The 24,136-nt window shown below is 45.0% G+C and overlaps 1 protein-coding gene across 5 annotated transcripts in view; it reads left to right on the top strand.

Annotated features, from left to right (window-relative positions):
* NTRK2 (neurotrophic receptor tyrosine kinase 2) overlaps positions 1 to 24,136 on the top strand; it is a 318,349-nt gene that overhangs the window by 123,765 nt on the left and 170,448 nt on the right. Inside the window, exon 12 of one of the 5 annotated variants that reach the window (XM_032840568.1) lies at positions 1,730 to 4,223. The exons of the other annotated variants lie outside the window; for them this stretch is intronic. Within the exon in view, the coding sequence (XP_032696459.1) occupies positions 1,730 to 1,767 (38 nt within the window). The 3' untranslated portion in view covers positions 1,768 to 4,223. Of the gene's footprint in view, positions 1 to 1,729; positions 4,224 to 24,136 lie in introns of those variants that run through there. 5 annotated transcript variants of the gene reach the window in all.

Genomic DNA, 24,136 nt, shown 5'->3' with positions numbered 1-24,136 from the left:
CCCACCCTCTTAGAACCCAAAGGTGTTTGGTTAGTGTGTTTGGCATGCTTGTCCTATGTGTCGCAGTGCACCCTAAAGCCAGGGAGGGCACTAATCCTGCCTGGAGGCTGGACTTGGAGAAAAGAGACTCACGTCCAGAATGAAGGAGCCTTCACTGGCTCCGCTGTGCTCGTCCTGCAAGCTCCGTGCCTTGTGGATGATTAAATCCATGAGCGATGTTTGGCGTCCGTATCGAGTGTTTTTCCTGAGACTTGGAAGGGCGGGAGGGAGAAGAGCCGTGGAAATGAGCTTGGTAGACTCTTCTAGTGTTGTTGTAAATGATGACACAGATCGGTGGTGGTAATTACAGCTCTGGAGGCAGATGACACCAGCGCCTGGCAGACCAGACTCCAGGTTGCAGAAGATCCAGAGTCTGGAGGGCTGGGTTTAGAAGTGCCTTCCGAAGCTGAACTTGAGCATGTCTTGAGGGTTTCTACGATGATGTCATCAATTTTGTCACCTAGGGATCTGATGATGCTTCATGCAGATTACACACAAGAACTTGATGGGATGAATCTCCCCTGTTCTCGCTGGGTTTTCCTAGTGAAGTTGGAGGGATCTTGTCCTCCCCACAGTGCCAGGGCAAGGTGGCTGTCAAGGACAATTTCCTGGGTCAGAATCTGATCTCTGGCCCACACTTTGTCAGGCCTCCAGCAAACTGCTTTGCCCACAAGGCCTCAGTTTTCTCACCAGGAAAGTGGGTGCAACAATAGAACCGACCTCATAAGGTTATTGGGAACTTAAGAGGGCTCATTTGGACAAAGAGCATAGAAGAAAGCTTGGTACCAAGTGGATTAGCTGTTATTTATTGTGCAAGTAATGTATTCATCTTTCTACAGTATCTGCGTCACAGGGACGTCTTTGAGGTCCATTTTCTTTATTTTCGTATCGTCTACTGTAGTGTCTCCTATTTGGTCACTGCTCAATTAATGTCTGCAGGATTAATTAATATTATTATATATTACATATATAATATTTACATATACTATATGTCTTATACATGCAATATATATAAGGCAATATACCACATATGTATGTTACATATCATATGTTATATAATAGATGTTCCATCTATCTATGTGTGAATGTCACGTATATGGTATGATACTTCAGTGAGTTTAGGCAATTAATTATTTAATATTAGGATTCCTGGAAAAGAATCTAAATCTTTGTGTGGTCCAGTATTTCACAGCTGAAGCTAGCCAGTTCTCTGATCTGGTTGCTGAGTAATGAATCCATCATTTTAGAAATAATCTGATGAAATGAAGTGGGGAAAGAAAGTCAGTATTTGGGTAGATATTTGTTGTTGAGTTTTATTTTTTTTCCTTTGCTATGCATAAAAATTCTCCAGGGCTCGTCTATATTGTACACACAATTCTCCTCCTTGAATTAGGATGTTAACATCTGAGACCGTTGTGCAGAGCTATGTGCATGTCTTTCCTGTGTTTCTTGGGCCACGTAAAATCGGTTTGGAAGTTTAAAACCACGTGGCTTGACAATACGATGCACGCTTTTCTCCCAATTTCTGTTCTGTGATTATCTATTCCTTTATGTTTTAAAGCATATTCCATGTTGTGTGTTGATTTTGACTATTTATTAAGTTCTTTTTAAAATTGATTGTGCTTGTATGTTAATTTCCATTGCTTTTTGTTTTGAGCATGACTTATGTTTTATTTTGTGTTTCTTTTAGGTTTTGTTTTGTTTCATAAGATCCCACTGGATGGGTAGCTGAAATAAAGGAAAAGACAGAGAAGGGGGCTGTGGTGCTTGTTGGTTGATGCTGCCTTGTAAGCTGGACTCTTGGGACGGGCGTTGGCTTCTCCCGGGAGGTGCCGCGTAGCTGGGGGTTTTCTGGTAGCTGTGGGTGGTATTTGCAGGAGGTCCCGTGTAAAGCCTGCGGCTGTCGTGAGCTATGTTTGGGGAGCACCTGCTGCAGAGGCAGCTCCCAGGCTGCTAAGCAAACACTCAAGAAAACATCTTAAATTAATGCTTCTCTTTTGTTCTTGCAATTGTTCAAATAAGAAAGTGACATGGAAGTCCATTGGATTATGCTTCTCTTCGGAAAGGAGTGCTCTTTGACCATACTGGAAATGTATTAATTCTTATGTTTCTGTTCATTTAAAGGTGAACTGCAAAGTTTAAAAAAAAAATCTAAATTTAGGGACAGGTATAAGAACACTAAACAGCCTAATCTCCACGTAACATGTAGCTTAGTATTGTTTTCTGTTGATGTGTAATGAAGACTGAATTCAGAAGTCTCTATTCTCCTTCTACAATGAAGCGACTGAGAAAGTCAAGGGCATCGCTGTGGGGACTTGGCAAGGCCGCTGAGAGGTCCTCTCCTTCACTGACAATAAAGGTCCAGAGTCATGCAATCAACGCTAATGATTTTTCTAAAGTTTGTTAGCAGGGGAAAAATAAAAGCAGTTCCGTGGTCGGGGGCTGTAGATCTAGGTTAGGCGTAGTCAGTTTCAGAATAACTACAAGAGCGAAACAGACACATAGGGCGCGCTTGTCCTTTTATGTGCCCCCTGCGATCCTCCTGCTTTTTAGAAGTTTCCTAGTGAGAAGGCCGCAGTATCTCATGCTGTTCCCATGACAGAACTGTAGCTTTTCTACTCTGAAAAGGTCTGCGGGCAGAATGGCTGGCCTGCTGGGAGCAGGAGACCATATTCTAAGAAGGATAGTCTCCTACTCCATACTACACTGCTGCTGGTTTTCATGGGCAGGAAGGCTCTTCCTGACCCCAGCAGCACAGAGGTAATGAGTCTGTGCTTTATCCGATCTAGCCTCATTGCAAGAGGGTAGCCTGGGATCGACAGATCCGGCGTCCCAGCCTCAGTCCCATCACAGACCCCTGTTTCCCTCACTTGGCCACTGCAGTGACCTTGGTCCGCTTCACGCGGCCTGTGCCAGGTAGGATCCCTGTCCCGCAGACAGGTTCGGCTGCCCTTGCCCCACCTCCCCTCAACTTTTCTTATGAGGTGGACGGCAGAGCCAGGCCCGGAACATTTCACTTGAAAGCAGGATCAGCTCTGACCATAAAAGCATGCTCATCAACGCCGTGGCTGGACTGGATCTTACTGATATTTGAAAAAAATTCCTTTTTGGGGGGTGGGGTTGAAATAGGAAATAGTTACTCAAGTTTTGCAGTTCAGCTTTAAGGATATAGAGTTTTAACTAGTCCAGCGTGTTTGGAAACATTGTTTTGCATCCTGTGTAACCCAGGCATTAATCTTAATAAACCAGGATCCATTTAGGTACCACTTGATATAAAAGGATTATCCATGATGAATATTTTATACTGTATCTTTTACATTAGCCACTAAGTATGTTATTGCTTGATACAGACATTTCACAGGGTCCTATGGATTACAGCATTGAACTTGGCTACTCCATACCCCTGCCTCTGACAGGGGCAGTTTCTCCGAAGCATACACGGGCTGCTTGTTCCCAAACCTGTGCTTTCCAAAGACACATTTGAGTGGGAGAGCAGCTGGACCGTGGTGTTGAGGGGAACCTGAATATTCCCTGAATTCCCATTTTCTTACTCTATGCTAAATGACATGTCCTGTCACCACTTAGATTTTGATCTCTCCCAAAGCTGTCGATTTACCAAGAGCCCAGCTAATTGCAGAAATCTTGAACCCTGGAAGGAAAAGGAAATTCACACTGAGAGCCGAGCAGAGGCTGTCAGTACCCCAAGCATTCTTAAATATCGGCCATTCGGTACAAGTTTGTTTTTTTTTTTTTTAACCTTTTGTATTTTATTCCATGGAACTAGAAAAAGGCAATGAATTGTTTAATAACTATTTTATACATTTCCCAGACCCAGAAGGAAAAAAAGAATATTTGTACTCAATAGCTAGAAGACTTGCAGGGTAAGATTTTTGTTTTAAAATGAAGAGAAGTGGACAGATAAGGCAATTTAATATATCAAAGAGCAGTTGACATCTCCTAGGGAACGATGAAAACAGCAGGCTATTAGAAAATTGTTTCATATGGTTCTTGTGTTCCTTGCTTTTCATTTTTCTTTAATCCCCGAAGACCACAGTCAGTGACATATTTCCTCATTTCTATCCTCTAGACCACCCTCTTTCATCCTTTGCTTTTTTATGTCCCCTACAAGACATCTTTATACAGCTTCCTAATGACACGTATCGTGCATTTTTTTTTCAGCATTAGAAAAGGCCAGGCAGCATTTTTGCTGAAATCAAGTCCGTTGCCCCCCGACCAGGACCTGGTGTCTCAGTGCCAGGCAGGTGCCCTTCATAAAGGGCGTGCACTGGTCACGGGCATGCACAGCCCTGCGGAGCCAACTCCTGCCTCCCGGGAACCGGGCACTGGATTCCCAAATCTGATCCTTTAAGAGAAACTTGAAACCTGGATTTTTTTTTTTAAATGTGAAATGTCCCTATTTTTAAAGAGTTGGCTCAGTTATTTTTAAAACATTATGTAGGCCAACAAAACGTGTCTGCGGGCTGCTAGTTTGTTACTTTTGTCTTAAAGCAACATCATTGTTCCTCTGTTTCCTACTATCTTTCTTTTGCAAACACACTTCCCTGTGTAGCAGTTGAGAGCCTTTTCGCCATGGAGTTTGGGGCCCCAGGGATCTGCAGCGTGCCCCTGACCTTTGGGGCTCTCCTGGGACTTCTAGTAGCTGGGGTCTTGGCTCTGTCACCCTGCCTGGGACTCTCGAGACACTGTTCTCCCTCCATTCCCAACTGGCCCCACTACTGAGTGGCTGTTGACAACCTAGAAAGTCCTGCCTCCTGTTTTGTCGGACGTGGCCTTCTTTTTACCAGCATCCCTGTTGCCTGGCCCCCTTGGATGGCACTTGATGAGAGAGCACACAGGCCCCTTCTCAGGTCCTTGATCCACTGGTGTGGCTGCTGGGAAACGGGGAAACAGGCTTGCCACCTCAGGAGGTCTGGCTCAGGCCATGTGTCTTGAATGGGGTCCCCCTGAGATCCTTGGAGGCAGCTGAGACTCACTAAGAGACAATGGCAACTCCACTGATGTCCCCAGAGACACCAGTTTGAGACCAAATGGGCCAAAGAAGCTTCCCCCGTGGAAGAAATTCTTGGGTTTTCATTCCCGGTCTCTCAGCCCAGACCCATTTCATTTTTGATCAATCAAATGTTTTTTCTAAAAGTAGGGGGCACAGAGGAGAAGGAAATTGTCTCAGCCCCTGCCCGCCACACAGGGCGCAGAGGGGGTGGGCTGCTGCTTCCAGCTCTTCCGAAGGACACCCGGGTAGTTAGGGCTCGAGGCTCACCCCAGACAGAGCCAAGGCCATGTTTGCGAGGCCGTACAAAGCACCACCAGCTCAAGGAGAGCAAGGCAGGAATTCAGCTCCCTGCCAGGTGCCGGAGCACGTGTGATAGAGGCACTTCCCTTGTCTCTCTTCTTTTCTTGATCTGCGTGAAATTTCTGACTTTTCTCTCTTTCTCTCTAGCGGTCTCAACTGACTCCATGACAAACAAGAGGGCTGGTTTCCCTTTGCTTTCTTGGTTGCTTTGCACATGCTTCTTCTCGTTGTTGTTCGTTGCAACATGAGACCAAACGTGAACTGGGCCACAGCTAACCTCTCTCATGCCACCACAGGCCACAAGATGTACTTTTCCACTGTTCTGGCACTTTCTGTCTAGACTCCTCCCTGGTTTTCATCTCATCCCCTCACACAGCAGGAGAAGCTCATTTCACCTTGCCTCGTCCAGACCAGAGGCAGAGGGAGGGTCGCTGGAGGGATGGGACTCGTATCATCCGGGGCCTTCACTGGGTGCCCGTGGCCAGCCTTGTGGGCTGTGCCCTTCCTGGCTAGCCAAGGTTGGGGGGCCCCCTGGAGTCCCGCAGACTGGACTCCAAGGAAACTGGGGCGGAGGCTGCCATTTCATTAAGTGTGTTCTGCTGTGTTCACACACCTGCAGTGCCCACAAGCCGTGCCGGGTTTAGTCCAGGAAAGTTAAACCAGGAAGGTTTAGTCCGGGTTTAACCTGGAAGGTTAAGGACTCTCCCAGTCAGGGCAAGAATATAATTTTCTGTGGGGTGCTGCCAGATGGAATTAAGTGAACAGAACTCCCAACCCAGAGGATGACATGGAAACAGTTGTCACAGAAGGCAGCTTTCCACTCGGGTTAGTCTGTTTCCTTGTTTCGGTCATCAGGGACAAGGGAAACCCCTGGCCATCTGATTCTGATGGTGAGATCTCTCTGGGTTTCATTCAGGCAAATGCCACAGTGGAGTCTTGGGATGGTCATTAGAGAGTACCCGAGATAGGATGCTATTGGCAGCATCTTAGTTTTCACGGAAAAAAAAAAAAAAATGCATGAGAAGCCAAGGAAAGAATGGAGATTTTAACCCCCTTTATTTTTCCATTTATGAATGGAGCATAATCAAATATAAAAAAGCAAGAGATTCTGCTCACAATGTTTAGGTATATCAAATCGTCACATTGTACCCTTTAACTCTTACAAATTTATTTTCTAATTACACTTCAATAAAGCTGAAAAGGAAAAAATGGAAGGAGGAAAAAAAAAAACTAGCAAGAGATTCCAGAGAAAGACAAATACTTGGGTTTCATTCCTTCCTGTTTAAAACCATTTGCTGTAATCCATAGGCAGTCTGTGAATCATAAGCATGTCCTGTTTTTCCCCATAATGTTCCAGGTTTTAAAGTCATTTTTTCACATTTCCTGTAAATAATGGATAATCATTTTTATTTTATTTTTAAGTGCTGTTTTAACAATGTGGATAGACCATAAATGTACTTGCTGAATTCATTCATTTTTTTTTAACAAGCCAATAAAGTTTTATAATTCATCTCCATGTGTCTTGCATTCTGTGTAGGGCCTTGTATACCTCTCTCCCTCCCTCAGACACATACCATCACCCTGTGTGGCATTGACGGTGATCAAGACAAAAGGTGTCAGAAGGAAGAGTGTGAGAGATGTCACCAACTGTTTTGGGGGAGTCCCAAACTCACGATAGGTCTTAGAATACATCTCTCCCTCAAAAGGGACTTTTAAAATTTCCATCATTGTGAATTATACATTTATTGTTAACTGATTCTTGCATTGGACATGTTTTTGTTGGCTAAAAAACAGTCCTAAAAAACAAAAGTTGAAGGGAATTTAAAAAAAAAAAAAAGAAAAAAGCAAACGAATAACGAACAACCTACTTTCTGTGGGAAAGTCCTTTGGTATTTTAAGAACTTGGAATGATCCAGGTCCTAGCAAGAGGATACACTCAGTGCTTTGTCCCTCCGTTCTAAGTGACATGTAGCCAAATGAACATGATGACTTGTGCTTTCATGGAAGAGAGAGAGAGAGAGAAAGACAAGTGGACATAGAGATAGGATGCCATTGAACCCTAAGCATTAACTTGGTACCCACACTTCACAGTCCTCTTGTCTCCATCCCTCAGGTTTGTCCCTTTTTTATGTTTTCCTTTTAGGATTGGACCTAAAAAGCAAGGTTTGTAGGGCTCCAGATTCATTTGAGCCTATTTTCACCTTCTGGGAAACTTGGAACGGTTTTGCACCAAGTTGTAGGCTAAGGACTGGAAAAACCAATCCAGTGTGACCTGCTGTCTCATCATCCCAAGCACACTGACCTCTTCTAAGAGTCTGGCTGGTGCTGGTGACTTGTACTTTTTCTGAACACCCTTCTAAACAGGTTTCAATGGCCATTCAGAGGTTGCATAATAGTTGGAGGCAGTAGACGCTGAACCCAGACTGTGCAGGTTGGAATCCCAGTTATAGTCACAAGCTAAATGCCCTTGAGAAGGACATTTCATGGCTCCATTCCTCATGAGATGACACCAATATTCATAGTACCTACCTACCCCCTCCCACCCCAAGCTCTTACGAGAGTGTGCATGTGAGGGGGCACTTGGTGTTGCCAATAAAATCCTTTGAAGGACTTGGGTGTGCCCTCATGCTTGAGTATCCCTCAGTAAGGGTCCCGGAATCACAGACTCATTTTTATGTATTAGCCATATGGTGACTGTGTGGGTGCAAATGATGGAGTCCAATGGAAGGGAACTTCACTCACTGGGTCATTCTGGGTGTGATCCAGGCTATGATGCCCTCTTGGGAGTTAGAGAGATTCCCCTCCTAGATCCCTCATTCTGCCCAAGCAGTTCTTACACATGGATTCTTTTCAGATTCAATTTTGATAAAATAAGAGCATACAATTTGTTTGGACCTATATTATGATAGCTCAGTGAGTTCAAAAGATGCTCTAGAGTTTGAGGATTCTGGAGGAAAAGCATTGAAGGTCATATCCCCAAAATGGTCTGCCTTCTTTTCTTCTCGTTATTAATTCAGAATTTTTGATCATTTGAAAGGGGTTTACATTCTCTTTGTTAAATCATCCATCTGAAAATCTTTGGCTACGAATAAAAATAAACGAATTGGCTGAGAGATTGTGTGAAAGAAAAGACTTGTTTCAAGTTCCCTCAAGCCTTAGAAACAAGTATTTGCAGGCAATGAGCTACAAATAACTAGATTATTCTTTTCTACTTCCTGAGGTAGCTTCTCGTAATAGCTGTGGTAGGCAACGCATGACGACCGGACTTGCTGAAGCTGCTTCACATTGGAAACAACACAGTTTCATTTCTTTAAACATATTTTGTCATTTGGGCTTTTTTCTTCTTACATCATTTTAAACAAGTGGTACTGAAATCTTACCAGCACCTAATTTAAGGCACTTTTGCTGTTGTTACCGCCTTTTCTAATAAGTTTTTTTTTAAGATTTTATTTATTTATTTGCGAGAGAGAGAGAGAGAGCATGAGAAGGGGGAGGGTCAGAGGGAGAAGCAGACTCCCTGCTGAGCAGAGAACCTGATGTGGGACTCGATCCGGGGACTCCAGGATCATGACCTGAGCCGAAGGCAGTTGCCTAACCAACTGAGCCACCCAGGCACCCCTCTAATGCGTGTTAAAGGGAGATTGACTACAATAGCTAAATGGTAGTACTAGTTAACAGTATTGGTGTCTCACTGTATGCCCAGCACTCTGTTAAGTGCTTCCTGGATTAATTCTTGATCCTCTCAAAACTAGCCAATGCTAATATTGCTCCCATTGTCAAGGTTAGGAAACTGAAGAACTGAGGGATTGAGGAACTTGGTCCAAGTTACACCAGGATTTGAACTCCAGCAGGCTGGCTAGATAGCTGGAGACTGAAATGGCTCCCCCGTATGGACTCTTGAGCAGGGCTGGGACTAGGGTGAGGCCAGTGAGGTGCCTGGGGCACCGTCAGGGCCATGCAAATGTCCAGAGGTAGCTCTTACTGGTGCTAGAGGTTGAGCAGAGATGATTGTTTAGGAAAGCAAAATTGTAAGGTGAGCTTTGTCACCAGGGAGACACCTGCTGGCCCAGTAAGCCCCCGGTTACTTAAACGTGCCACTGACAAAGCCCTTGTACATCTTGTACATCTCAACACAATTCACAGTAGTGAATTGGCACATGCTTTCTAAGTCTTACTTCATGGAACACAGAAGTTGCATGAAGTATGGGCTCCTGGCTGATTAGCTCGTGACAACCCAGCACATGTTTGCTTGTCCACTGGAACTGAAGACAGATTTGTTGGTTTTGATTGTTCCGAAATGAATATTCTCATGGCTCCTGAACCCGAGTCCTTCCAGCTTATCTGGAGAAGTCGTGGCTCTCTGGTGAGTGCCCATGAGGGAAATGGCCTTGGTGGGGATGGAGATGGTGGGTGAGGCTGGAGGGTTTGTCTGAGGACCATCCAGATGCTGGAACAAGGCGGTGGAGGAGGCCGGAGCAGCGTCTTGCCTCTGAAACACAACGAGGCAGAACAGCATCTGAGTAACTCAGTCACGTTGACGCTCCTGTCCCGAAGATCCCGTCCGGCAGCCAGGGACTGAAAGAGACTGCCAAGGGTGTGCTCTGAGCTCCCAGTCATTTGGTCAAAGCCCGTGTCACACAGCACAAGACTCTGGGTGCCTGTGTTTACCGAATTAAAATCTCTGCCCAACCATAAGCTAATGGACAGTAAATTCTCCTCCTGTCTCCTTTTAAAATACTGTGTTTCCCAAGAGGAAAGGAAAAGCCTCTTCCATGTTTATTTGACACCTGTTCTTTTCTTATTAATAATTCTCATCATCTGGTGTTTAGTCTTGCTGAATTGCTAAATAAAACTGTAGGTCGTGGCTGCTTGCTCTAAGGATTAGGACCCAGCTTCAGGTAAGTTCGTGCAAAGACACTTGAGCTGGGGTGGGAAGTAGAGCCCCCAGCACTGTTTTACCTCTGGGGGGGATGTCCTCAGAGTTTACAGAACTAAGAGATAATGCATGTAGGGTGCTGCAGACTTTGCAAAGATGATGCCCTTGATAGGTACTCTCTTTGCACTTGGGCTCCTGGATTTGGGGGATGGCCAATTACCTCTCCATCACCGTCCTTCACTAAACACGGCTGAATGCTCTAGTTCTGGGGTGCTGGTGTGTTGGCTCCCCGGTGTGTTGGACCAGCCAGGTGGCTAGCAGGTGTCTGGGGGAGGACAGGGGTCGGCATAAGCCTGCCCCCTTCCCACGCATGGAGGTTTATCCCTAGCAGGGCTCATCCCTGCGCATGCGCGGTCCTGTGGCTAGACCACTTTTTCTCCTCTTCTCCATCTGCTCCCCTTGATTCTAGTGGAGGGGAAAGGCTTCCTACCGCGGTCCGTCCCCAGTGCCTCATGCCTTCTTGTTTGTCCCTTTAATCTGCCGGTTCCTCTCCACAGCGTGCCCACATCCCTCCTTCAAACCATTTTTGGTGAGTTCCTTCTCCTTGACACGCCCCCCACTGAGACATATCCTAGATTCTTATTATCTGGTTTCATCTTACGTCAGGTCCATTCCAAACCCAGTAAATATTTATTGTGTCAGTTACAGGCCAGACGGTGAGCCGAGCATGGGGGGATGCCACAGTCAGAGGAACAGATGCCATCTTTGGCCTCATGGGCTGGGGTCTGACGGTAATCTCTCTAACACTGATGTCGCTATTGGCCATACTTGATGGCTAAGAAAACAAAGACTTAGGAAGTTAAGTAGCTTGTCCGAAGTCACACAAATCAGATCTGTCTGCCTGTGAGATCCAGACTTCGGGCCCTGCTGCTCTGGGGCTGGTGCTTTCCCTTTCCCTCTCGGGGGACCTCCATGGCTACAGACTCCGAGACATCCATCAGGCCTCTGCCCTTACTTTTGGTGGCTCTGATTCACCCAGTAGAAATTGGTGACAAGAATCTCCACTTTTGTCACCTATTTTCTCTTTCCCTTTTATCTTTTTTTTAAAAAAAAGGTTATTATTCCCTTCTTTTTCTCTAGTTCCCTTTCCCAAGCCAAACTACACACGGAAATATGCTTTGACCTCTCTTTAATTTTCATACATTAAGCATTTAGAATGAGTTGGGTGGAGTAATTGCACAAGAGAGAGATGGGGTGTGTGTGTGTGTGTATGAGAGTGAGAGAGAGGTACCAGCAAGGAAAGACATAATTCCTCTCATTCTCTCTCTCTCTCTCTCTCTCTCTCACATACACACACACACACTCATACACGGAATATTGCATACTTTAAGCCCTGTTTGATTAAATAGGAATTTAATCCCAGTACATACACCATCTGTACCTAAATTATTGGCTTCCCAAAGCACACCATGCTGTAATGTTCCCAACCAGCTCCTTTTAAAAACTTTCCATATTGTATTTTTTGCTTTTTGTTTTTACTTCCTTATAAATAGCAAGAAGTTTCGCTGAGAAGAAATGATTACAAATCCCAAAAGGTTGGTGTTCCGTTCTGAGCTCCAAGATGTAAGGATTGAGTGGATTTCAAACTTGGCAAAATTTCTGACTTGGCAAATGCTTCCATCCTTATTTATGACAGCTTGGAAACTTCCATTTTCCAGGGCTTATAAACGATGCTGCTGATTTTGTCTCTCTTTTCTATTTCGCTGTGAATTATGAAATAGCCAGCCTGAAGGTTTCCTTTTAACATTACCTCTCATAGCAGAGTCTGAGTGTGAGTGTGAGTGTGAGAGTGTGTGTGTGTGTGTGTGTGTGTGTGTGTGTGTGTGTAGGTGACTGTGTTCTTTCTTTTCTTCGTTATGAGGCACATTTTACATATCTCATGTAGGCAGCGTTCTTCCCTTTTCCTGCCTTTCCCCAAAATGACAGTTGGAGATATTAAGGTCTGGGGTGTTGAGAATGAGAGCCTTGTGGTCTCCATCATGGTCACAAAGGACTTCCTGGCCATCCGTCCTCTAAGGGATCACATGCCTCATCCCCACATGGCAATTGAACAGTTGGGATTCCGGAGCAAGACACATAACCCAGACCGACTCTGAGCGTCCTTCCTAGAGGTGTGAACAGGTTGTGTTTCAGGGGACCTCCATGCCCCCATATTCTTAATGAAAAACTATCGAAATGGAAGAACCACTGAAAACTTGTTCACCTTCTTCAGCCTTCTGCTCCCTCCTCCTGCTTTTTCTTTTTCTCCTTCTCTTAACTCCTTACCGCTTCCCTAAAGCCTGCTCATTTTAAGTTCTCTTTTTAAGTACTTTCTTCTTCGGATTCATGTAACCACACAGAAGTTGAGAGCCTCGATCATTGGGTAGAGTCGACAGATTTTGCCGAATATAGGCAGTAGGAATTTTCAAATGCAGAACGTGTCCTCTGAGAAGCAGATGCCAAGATGGGACAGAAGCTGCCAGGATTCTAATCAGGAGAAGCTCTTGTGTGAGAGAAAATGGGGAAGGAGCTAGGAAAGGCAGTGAGAGCATCAGGCTACAGTGCAAGTACACCTGCCATGAATGAGAGGGAGGGAGGTGAGGTCAAGGCCTCTGGACTCCATGCACCCTTCCGTAGAAGGATGGGCAAGGCTGTAGGGGAGGCTTGGAGCCAAGTTGGCCATCAGAAGAGCTCCTTGGCTCCCAGGATGGGTCTGCCTTGGTATTCTGTGCCATACCCAGTCCCCAGGGAACGTGGACCATGTGCAAGCGAGGGGATGGATTTCAGAGCACAGATGGGTTTCAGGATGTCGTGGAGCCCTTGGTCAGTTATGCTCCCTGAAGCTGAAGGTCTGCAAAGCGCGCTTGGACAACATGCACCATCTTGTCCAACCTTCACATAACCAACGTGCTTGATAATTGTTGCTCGCCATCTCCCTGCCAAGCACAGTGACCCACATGTTAGTGATCCAGACCCTCCACTGGATGGCTGAGGTCCAGGGATCAAGGGAACCTCTGCTCCCCTAAATGACTTACAATCAGTTACATTGGTTTAAAGAGCTTCAACTATAACCATCCTATAAAAAAATAAAAATAAAAATAAAAAATAAGAAGTACAGAAACAAGGCAAGTCCGTACTTTGAACTGTTTAAAATATTGCTTTTGAGCTGTAGCCATCCTTTTATTTATGGCAACATGAAACAGCATCTGAAACAAAGACCTGTTTTTGTTTCTCTCCCCTGCATACCAAAACCACAAGTGATTTTATTTCATTTCCGTGTGTGCTCCCCATCAAATTTCCTGTCACGGCTGCTCTCCTCGCCGGTTCACCTTGCTTTCAGGAGAGCGCTCGTAGCGGCGTCCATCCATCCCTTGCCAGGTCAGAGGACCCAGCTTGCAGGGGAGAAGAGCTATGCATCTGCCAACATGGTTTTCACCACTGCTCTCCCACGGTTACATTGTTTTCAAGAAAAAACGATGCCTTTTTCAGATTCAGCAGACTTCCCCGAGCACTTTCCATGGGCTTGACTCTAGGTTGGGAACCCCAGTGACTGCAGAGACCAGCCAGGTCCTGTAGGAGGAGGTCAGTCAGTGGGCGAGTGGGCACGGGCTCTCGTACTGGCACCGCTCGCTGCCCCCAGACCCCACCACTGCCTCTGTGTCAGAACGCGGGCTCAGGGCAGCCAAGTCTGATTTTCAAAGACAGGGGGAGATCTGGGTTTTTATGGGACATGTCCCAGTTTTTCCATGTTGGCAAGATCCTTCACATTTTTTCAAGTCTCCGTGAGCCAAACTAAAACGTCTTTTGCCAGATTTTGCCTTTTGTGACCCTTCTGCTGGAGATGCTGCTCATCGCTTTTACGATACGGTTCCTCCAAAGCAGCCAGGAACAGACGCTGGGCTGCAGCCGGGCTTCCTGGAAGCAAAGGCACTGAGGGTTCACGGAGCAGGGGCTGATCAAGGGCGTGCCGCAGGGCACCCTGCAGAGGGAGCAGAAGATGCAGGACTGGCAAGGGGCCTCAGCTTACTGACATGCATCCCAGGTGCTGCTTGTGGAGATCCATGTGCAGAATTCAGATTATGTTAGACGCTGGCTACCTGTGTATTGGCCCCAGACTCCTATTTCATCTCTCCTCTGGGACTGCATGGCTCTCCAGAGAAGGTAGGGCAGATGGATAGGAGCTAGGAAGGAGCTCTGGAACCAGCAACCTTCAAGACAGCCGTGCATGGGCTCCCGAAAACTGTGGCAAGTCCCTGCTCAGAGTTCTTTCTCTTCGCTTAGTTTGCCGGCTGTTCATCTGAGATGCGTGCAGAGTTTAGGGTGCTCCGTCCTGTAATGCCGAGTTCTAGGCCTGCGACCCATAGCTGTCCTGACCTTGGCCAGGGGGACTTCTCTGGGGAATAGGCCAGTGGTTTGTACCTCTTGCCTGATTCAAACCTAGAGTGCAGGATTTCCTTTGGTGAGTTTAAAGTATTCATATGTTTCATTTAAATACCCTCCGACTCCAACCAGATCCCCTTGAAGGAAAGCCATCAGGTAGGGAGAGACGGCAGAAGCTACAGCGCCACCTGCTAATGACCATCCCTGGAGTCTGAGGGTCCCACAGACAAAAAAAAAAAAAAAAAAAAAAAAAAAAGTTTGTTTGTTTGTTTGTTTGTTTAAACAGAATCCACCACGTGTGCCCATACAACCCTTGCCCTGTGTCCTGGGCTCTGGCCCACACCTTGTTCATCCTTCCACACCTCTGCGCTAGCCAGGACGTCTTCCTTGTCTTTACCTCTTGAACGCTGTCCTGAAATCAAGCTACATCTTTCTCCCAGCTATCTTCGTTTTCTTTTCTTTTTTTTTTTTTTATTTTATTTGTTTATTTGAGAGAGGGTGAGAGAGAGAGAGAGAGGGAGAGAGAATCTGAAGCAGACTCTACACTGGGCACAGAGCCTGATGCTGGGCTCGATCCCATAGTTGCCCCAATCACAACTTGAGCTGAAACCAAGAGTTGGATGTTTAACCAACTGAACCCCCCAGGTACCTCCCTCCCTGTTATCTTTCAAACCCACCTGGTGTTCTCCACTCCCACCCCCTCTGCCTTCCTTTAGGTTGTCTGTATTTGTCTGGGGCAGACTGGTTTCACTCTTGTCACCATGCTCACCAACTTGGTGAGTCCAACATTTTCCTCCTAAAACACAGACTTGAGCTAGTCGGTGGGCCCCGGACTCACACTACTCTGACAACTGACACAGCTACGTAGATCAAGTCCACGCTCCTCAAAATGGGGCTTCAAACTCCAGAACATTCTTCCTCTAGCCTTTCTTTTCTACCCTGCCTTCCCATCCACCACCACCTCTGTGCTTCCCCAAACCTCTGGCTATACTGAGTTTGACCCTCTTCCTCCCACCACCTGGTATATTTGTGCATCAGAGTCCTGTCACTTGTTGATTGGGTGACCTTGGATTTGGCACTTTGCTCTCCAAGTCCAAGATCCTTCCTCAGAGAAATAAGGGTGGCAGCTATCTACCTTGTAGGGTGAACTCAGAGCATTTAATGGGAAAAGTATGGTGGGTAGGCAGGACGGGATATGTTGTAGGTACTCAATAAATAATAACATTATGAGGATGTTCATGACTACTGTCCCTTTCCAAAGCCCAGCTTTACTCCTGCCTCCCTTCTAGAAGCTTCCTCAAGACGGCCCACATGAAAGTGACACCTTCTTTCCTATTCTCCCATAATAGTGTTGTGCTGTCTTTGATTATCTAGTGGGTCTTCTATGGCTGCATTAAGGGTCACACACCATTCCTGTCTGAGCATGCCCATGCTTTTGAAGCAGGAAATGAAATAAATATAATTCTTAGTTGAATTCACTTTGATTTTCTGAAAAAAGCCCAGATCTCAGTCTTGTTTGGAAATGGGGAGTCTCCTATTAGGAGACTGCATGTCATCCTGAGATGCATGTCACTGGACCCTGTTAGGGTCCTGAATGCAGCCCTATTGCCCCGAAGAACAAGGTAAGTTAAGTTTTCTGGGGGACTCAATATGTCAGCCCGGGAGTATTGTGGTGTATTAATCTCCTAGGGCCGCGATAACAGAATGTCACACACTTGGTGGCTTACAGCAACAGAAATACATCCCTCCACAGGCCAGAAGTCAGAAATTGAATGTTGGCAGGATTGGTTCCTTCTGGAGGGTCTGAGGGCAAATCTGTTCTAGGCCTCTCCTAGTTTCTGGTGGCAGCTGGCAATTCTTGGCATGGCTGGGCTTGTAGATGTGCTACCCCAGTCCCTGCCTGTCTTCACATAGCCTTCTTTCTGTGCCTCCATGTCCTCACCTCCTCTTAGAAGAATAATTATCATTGGATTTATGGCCCATCCGATGTCTGAGATGTTCTCACCTTGAGATCCTTACTTACTTCTGCCAAGACTCTTTTCTTCCAAATAAGACCCCCTTCACTGGTGTCAGGGGATATAATTGGAAATATCCTTTTTTTTTTTTCTTTTTTGAGGCTACTACTGAACCTACTACACTTGAGAATAGGGATTATATAAGAGCTGGGAGGCATAACCTCTCACACACATAGTGTAGGTGACAAGTCCCTCCAGCCCCTCTGGCCGATGCTGTGGACCTGGTCATTAACCTCTCTAAGTCTCAGTTTCCCTTTCTATAAAATAGGGATAATAACTTCTAGCACACAGCTTGCGAAGATTCATTAAGAATGGATATATCAGCATATAGTAGATTTGTGATGTGGCTATTATCTATCGTGATTCCCACTGCTCATTCAGTCATTGAATAAAAATTTAAACCTCAGGCCATCGAGGTAAAAGAGATGTATCACATGGCCCTGCATCATACTAGTACTTAGAAAAGTTTCCCTGTTTGTTGAATGAATAAACAAGTGATCTGAAGCCTATCAGAAGTACTTGCTTTGGTCAAGCCTTTGGTATAGCTTTCTGCCTGCAGGATGAACGACAATGCCAGACCTTTAAAGGAAGATCATTTGGGGGGCTATTCCTTAAAATCCTTAATGAATATTACCACATAGTCATTTTGCTTCAGCAGCCTGCCTATGTGGCCACGAACGTGGGTTCTGTGGGGGGCGTTCACGTCAAAGGCAACAGGGTGTCTCAACTAAAGAAAAACTTATTGCACAGAGAGAGGTAGAAAATTGAAATGCCTTTAGCGTCCAGGCAGGCCAGACAGTCCAGGTGGGGGAGCCCCTTGGAGACTGTGCCCTTATTTAAAGTGGGCAGCTGCTCCCCATTCAGTAATTCAACCATAATTCAGTATTCATTTATTCAACTCAGAATGCCCTCTGCTGTCCTTGGTGCTGAGGACACAGGGTTGAACAAGGCAAACCCCTGGTCTTCAAGGAGCTTCTGTTCCATGAACCCAACTCCACTTGCCACATGGAATCCAGGCCTATCACTGGGTCAGCATTTGAAAGAGAAGATGCAGAATTTTATGTGCGATCTCCTGTTTCTTCAATGTTGGCCAGTTCTGTACGCTTTTAAAAGAATACCGTACAGACCAGAGTGGAATGTGTCTCTTGACCCAGTTGAGCCTGCAGGCAGCTCATTTGTGACCCTTGGAGTGGCCTATCATGACCTTTGCCTTAAGAAGCATTATTCCAGTGTCGGATTTTAAGATAATTCTCATTTTCCCTGCCCTCTTTGGAAGTTGCTATGGTTACCTCATGTTGTTTACCTCCTCCCAGATTGAATGATTCTTTGGTGCCTCATCCTTATATTTTCAGGTGAGATAACCTCCATCTCTCAGCTTTTCCTTTCTAATTCCACCTCCAAATCTTTGATTACTCTTTGTACTCTCTCAGGCTTCCGGAAAGGCTCTGAGCCTGTCGTCTGGCCTTAAACCCTTGCCCCGAGGGTCAGAATCTAGCCCGAACTCTTAACTGCTTCTGGCTTAGTCTGCTTTTAAGCCTCCCTTTCTGCTTGGCCATCCAATTTTCCTGGTTTCTGGGTTTCCCTGACTCCCAACCTTAGGTGTAATATTAATTTCTCTCAGAGGGACATGGGTTTAATAGATTTTTTTAATTAACAATTTGTAATATTGGAACCGTCATGCTTTATGGCAGACTGATACAAATGTCTATAATTATATTTTTGGCACTAAATCTTGGGAATAGTCTAGAAGTGTTTGTTTTAACCCCTTCCTAAAATGTTCTGATTTATGGGCAGGCCTCTTTACGCACACCTCTAGCGGGCTCAGTTGTCATGGCAACCCAGAACATCATTTGTCAAAGAGCTATAACTTCACTTGATGTTGAAGCTAAAAATTTATCTTTTAGGATTTATTTTTATGACAGGGAAATTTTGTATTTCCATAGGTCTGCTTGCAGTTAGGGAGATTCAGGCTTCAGGGGAAGATTTTCTAGAGAATAAGACAAATCTCTTACCACCCTTCCCTTCTAAACAAATGAATTCTCTTAGCCATTGCAAAGAGAACTCTAATGCACTCATTAGTATCCTCCCCAAAGTAGAATTATCCCCCTTGAGTCTCTACCTCAATATGATTTTTGTTGCTTTAAAAAAAATTGAAGTACAATCTTTTTATTGGGTGACTTTTTTTTTTGTGGTTAACAAAGCTCAAGGACAGAAAAGAAAGAACATGTCTGTCAATCTCTTCTACGTGCTGGAGAAGAGTAAGATATTTAGTTATTATATTTACTTGTGTGATCTGTGATTTGGGGACTGCAAACTGAGGGCCAGGAAAATATATCAGTCAGTGTAAGGGGTCCCTGGGGACTTTGCATAGCCAGCTCAAAGATGGTTACTTCTTTCTTTCTGGCGACAGAATGTGGGCCATTCTGCAGGATTGTGTTTCCTTTTATTTTTCTAAGAACTCAGAGATCAGTATTTTTATATGAAATTCCCTAATTTTTAAAATGCTGGCTGACCATGTATTTTTTTTCTTTTTCTTTTCTCTCTGTCTCTCTTTTTAAAGATTTATTCATTTATTTGAGAGAGGTAGAGAGTGAGAGCCAAGTGGGAGGGGCAGAGGGAGAAGGAGAGAGAATCTCAAGCAGACTCCCCACTGAGCACAGAGCCCAGTAGGGGCTCTATCTCATGACCCTGAGATCACAACCTGAGCTGAAACCAGGAGTGGGATGCTCAACTGACTGAGCCACCCAGGGACCCCTAGTTTTTTGTTTTTAAACAACATCATGGTCAAAGCACATCTGGGGCAAGTTCACCCTATGAACACCCCAGGTGGGATTTCTGCCCCAAGCCATACCACCCAATAGCTGAGAATGGCTTTGTTTCCTATAATGAAACAATCTATAATTCAGTTTTATTTTCATGTTCTTCTTGGGATCTGACTTGTTAAAAATATTCCTTCTGTTGGCCTCACTAGAGGTGACGTTCCAACCCTTTGCATGTTGGGGCGCTCTTTGGCTCCAGACCTGGTATAAGAGGAAGCTGATGGTAGATATGTTTCAAAGACCCACATACGCCATACGCTTCTCTCTGACATTCCAAGATAGACGATGTGAACCATCCGATACCTTCTGGGATTGCTCACGGATTTATGATTCTCTCCTTTTGCCTTTGATGGATGGTATAGCTTAATCCTGGTCACTAAGACCCATGTTTTTCTTTTGTATTGGGAAATCCTGGGTGGCCTCCTGCCTATCCATAGCAAATAGCAAGAGTTTTTTTTTTTTTCTCACTGAATTTGAGAGTGTTTTGTTTCCCATTTACCAGAGGGGAAGACACTAGGAATTTTGGGGAATATGCCATCAGCAACATCTGGGGGCCAAGCTGATCCGGAATAGGAATGGTTTGGGGAACACTCACCAAGCCCGCATGCAGTCACATTTAAGACATTATGGGCTTCGTGTAAAATTATGCTGAACATGGGAACTCAGAGTGACTGGCAACCACTGCTGCCTACGGCGCTTCGTGCTCCTCAGACCCCATTGTCATCAGGTCTTTCTGGTCTTTTCCAGCCCCTTCCATGCTTTGTGGGCTCAAGCCCCACCATGAGTCCCTGCCCATCCCCAGTTACCTTCATGCTCTTGAGCAGTATCCTGTACCTGGAAGGTTTTACACCATCTCATCTTGTTCATACCCAGGAGGGTTTTATGGGGTCCTTAACCTCTCCTTTCAAGATGTTGGATAGAAGTGTGGCAGACGCGGTCCCCAAAAAGTAGCTCTGAGAAGCTGGCTCCAGAGAGGGGCTCCTTGCTGCGTTCCTTCCTTCCTAGCATGCTTCTGTGAGCAGCCTATGAGTTTTTTTGTGTGTGTGTTGTTTTGTTTTCATCCTTCTTTGAGCTGTTCTTAGTGAACAAAAGAGAAAGAATGTGCTATAATTAAGGTAGAGTCTCCCGCAAATATGCGCCCACCCTGTTTAATCTCAGTATTATAAGATGAAGTTTTTAAATGGCTATCCAGTGGTAATGAACTAATTCTGGTGCCCTTACTCTGTGTTTACTTCTTTTCCCAAGAGATTTAGCAAATTATTCCGGCAATGTGGTTTTTTTTTTTTTCAAAGATTTTTTATTTATTTGACAGAGAGAGAGATCACAAGTAGAGAGAGAGAGAGAGAGAGAGAGAGGAGGAGGAGGAGGAGGCAGGCTCCCTGCCTAGCAGAGAGCCTGATGTGGGACTTGATCCCAGAACCCTGAGATCAGGACCTGAGCTGAAGGCAGAGGCTTAACCCACTGAGCCACCCAGGCAGCCCCGGCAATGTGTTTTTTAACAAATATATAAAGTACAAAGAAAGAAGTAAAAATTTCCTGTAATGCTTTCAACCCAGGAATACCTTACTTTTTCGCCCCAGTACCTTTCTTTGTATATAATTGTTACATAGGTAAAATAATAGTGCCTATAAATATTTTTATTTCCTAGTATAGGTACTGAACAGTATATGCTAAAGATTTCTTTAGGGAGTTAGCATTTCCCAGAACTTAGTCTTTTCGTGGCATTGTAACATTTCACCCTGTGACTAAACCATAATGTATTTAATCATTTCCTAGTATGGGACTTGTAAAAAATTCCGATTTCATTATTAAAAATAACAACATAATGGGCATCTTTGTCCATCTCTCTGTTCCCCTTGGCACTAATTTCAGACATACAGTTTCTCATGAAGTTTTGAATATTTTTAAGACCTTTATAATACATGGCCAGTTTACTTTCAGAAATATTGGCTAATTTGCAGCCATACTAGAAATGTTTAAGAAAGCCCATCTCTTAGTCCCTTTGTTAACACTGAGATTTGTTAATTTTTCCCCCTGTCTTGGCTTTAGTATTTATATGATGTTTTGTATACATGCCCACCTTTGGTTGAGTGTGTCCGTGTGAGCATGTGTGTGGGTGTTCACTTCCAATAAGAAAGAACATCATGTCCAGTCTCTTTAGGGCTGTGGTGTGTTGGAGGTTCCCCAAGAGAGGCCTTTACCATGTCCCAGACAGAACTTTAAGTGCTTTGGGTATGCCAACTCCTGGAACCTTCTTAACACTCTTATGGTGTCTGAGAGTAGTAGTAGATATGACTAATAGTAATACTGTTATTACTCCCAGTTTCTAAAGATGGAAGCTAAGGCCCAAGGAGGCTTCATCACTTTCTAGAGGTCATAGAGCTAATTCATTGGCACAGCCAACATTCAATCTGGGCCTTCTATCTCCAAAGAAGATGCTCCTATCCATTCCTGGATTGCTTCCTGCTACTGTGAGGGAGAAGAGCCCTCAGGGCCTAGGCCAGGCAGTGGACATGAAACCATGTTTGGTCAACATAGCTGCTCACAGGATGGAAGCAAACCTCACAGATTCTAAAAAGTTCTCTTTTCTTCATTGATGGGGGAGTCGGTGCAGGTCCCAGACTCAAAGGAATATACTTCTGAGAAAGCAAGATATTTGAGCTCCAACATGAAAGTCTTTCATAGTCTCAGAAAACAAAATTTGTACATTATTCTTCATAGTAAGGCTGAAATTGATGCCAAAAGATTCAGAAGTTGCATTCATTGCTACGTCCAGAAAACACAGTTGATTTGGAAATGCAAAGTTGTTCACATTTTCCGGTCATGCTGAACTTCAGAACATGAATTCAGTGACCATGATACTCTTGTATTCTTGTCACCTCTGTTGTGTTCCCTTTAAGGTGAAACAGTGGGTTTCATTGATTCTTGGTTATAGGCTTGAGATGTATTAATGATCCCAATTTAATCCAGGACATAGGCTTTTGATATCCACCCAATGATATTGGGCATTTCAAAGGGATACAGAGACATAAGACTTACCTTCAAGGGGTTTATAATATCACAGGGAGTTTTAAGTTTACAAAACAGATACAGCAAGAGAGAATAAGATAGGCACCATTAAAGAGATTCAAAGAAGCATGGGGTTAGAGTGATTACTTGCTTTGTGGAGATCAAGAGAAGGACTCGTGGGGAAGCTGACATTTCTGCCAGCCCTGGAAGAGGGGTAAAATGTGTAATTGATGGAGGTGAAGGGCAACCTGGGTGGACATGTCAGGGAAGGGGAGAAGCAGAAGCAGCCAAGGCCCACCGTGTCCCGTGATGAGCTATTGTTCTAGCGTGTATTAGAAATATCATGTTATTATCTATAGCTCTGGCTTTATTGAAGGATGCAGGGGATCCGCCCCAGTCCTTGGTTTTCTTGTTAAGACCATGAGGTACTAATTAGTGAATTATTATCCCCATCTGGGTGGAGGAGGACGCCAGGGGCAGAGGGGCCCACAGCCCCAGCTCTGGTCTGCATCAGAACCAATATGTCTGAGTGCCCACTCCCATCCTGGGCCTTGCATGGTGGTGGCATTGGTTTGGGGTGGGGGACAGGAATCTTCCCACTCAAAAAGCTTTCCAACTGGTTGTAAAGCACACTAAAGTTGAGAGCCACTGGGACGCACACTAGCTTCAGAAAATAGGAGTCTCTGGGGACCCAGTACTGGGAATCAGGTGATTCTTATGAGCAGTGAGGTCCGAAAACAACCGGGACTGGCTAACTAACCTCATGCTTTTAGTGCTTTCTATGAAAAAAGAAAGAAAAAAGAGACACTCATTCCCACAGGTATTAAAGTGAACATCAAATCCATTTCTGACACTTGGATTTTGAGGATATATGTGTATTGGGGGCCTTAACACTGAGGTTTAGTGCAATGGTTCTCATCTGGGAAACTTTGAAAACTCCACCTGCTTTGCTTGCCTCCCAGGCCAATTAAATAAGGGTGTCTGTGGGGTGGGAACTCGGCGTTGATGTTTTTACCACCCCCATAACTCCTCCCACCCCCTGCCAAGATGATTCCAGTGTGCAGGGAAGGTTGAGAACAGCAGGAGAAGGCCCAGGTGAGGACGTGCACAAAGGCAGCTCCACAGTTTGCTTCATTTGAGTTTTCCTTCTGCTCTGGCAGCTTGCTGCATCTCCACGGCCCCCTCTGTCTGAGGGTTATAGCATCACTGCCCCAGAATTCCAGATCAGCTCGGAGAAGTTGACATTTTCTTACAGAACTTGACAAAATATGGAGGGGGAACCTATCAAGAACCCATCAAGAGTAATGTTGTTGGGGCGCCTGGGTGGCTCAGTCAGGTAAGCATCTGACTCTTGATTTGCACACAGGTCACGGCCTCAGGGTCCTGGGATCCAGCCCTGCATCAGGCTCTGCACTCAGCGGGGAGTCTGCTTAAGGAATTCTCTCCCTCTGCCTCTCCCTCTACACCCCCCCCCCTCTCAAAAATAAATAAATAAATCTTAAAAAAAAAAAGCAATGTTGCTAGATTTAGTAAGTAAATACAAGATGCCCAGTGAAGTTTGAATTTCAGATAAACAACAAATGATTTTTTTTAGTATAATTATGTCCAATGCAATATTTGGGAAATGCTTACACAAAATATTACTTCT

The sequence above is a fragment of the Lontra canadensis genome, unplaced genomic scaffold (assembly GCF_010015895.1).
Source record: "Lontra canadensis isolate GAN:19392208 unplaced genomic scaffold, GSC_riverotter_1.0 scaffold113, whole genome shotgun sequence".
Classification (NCBI taxonomy): Eukaryota; Metazoa; Chordata; class Mammalia; order Carnivora; family Mustelidae; genus Lontra; species Lontra canadensis.
The sequence above is the reverse complement of the archived record's forward strand: the minus strand, read 5'-3'. Positions and strand labels throughout refer to the sequence as shown.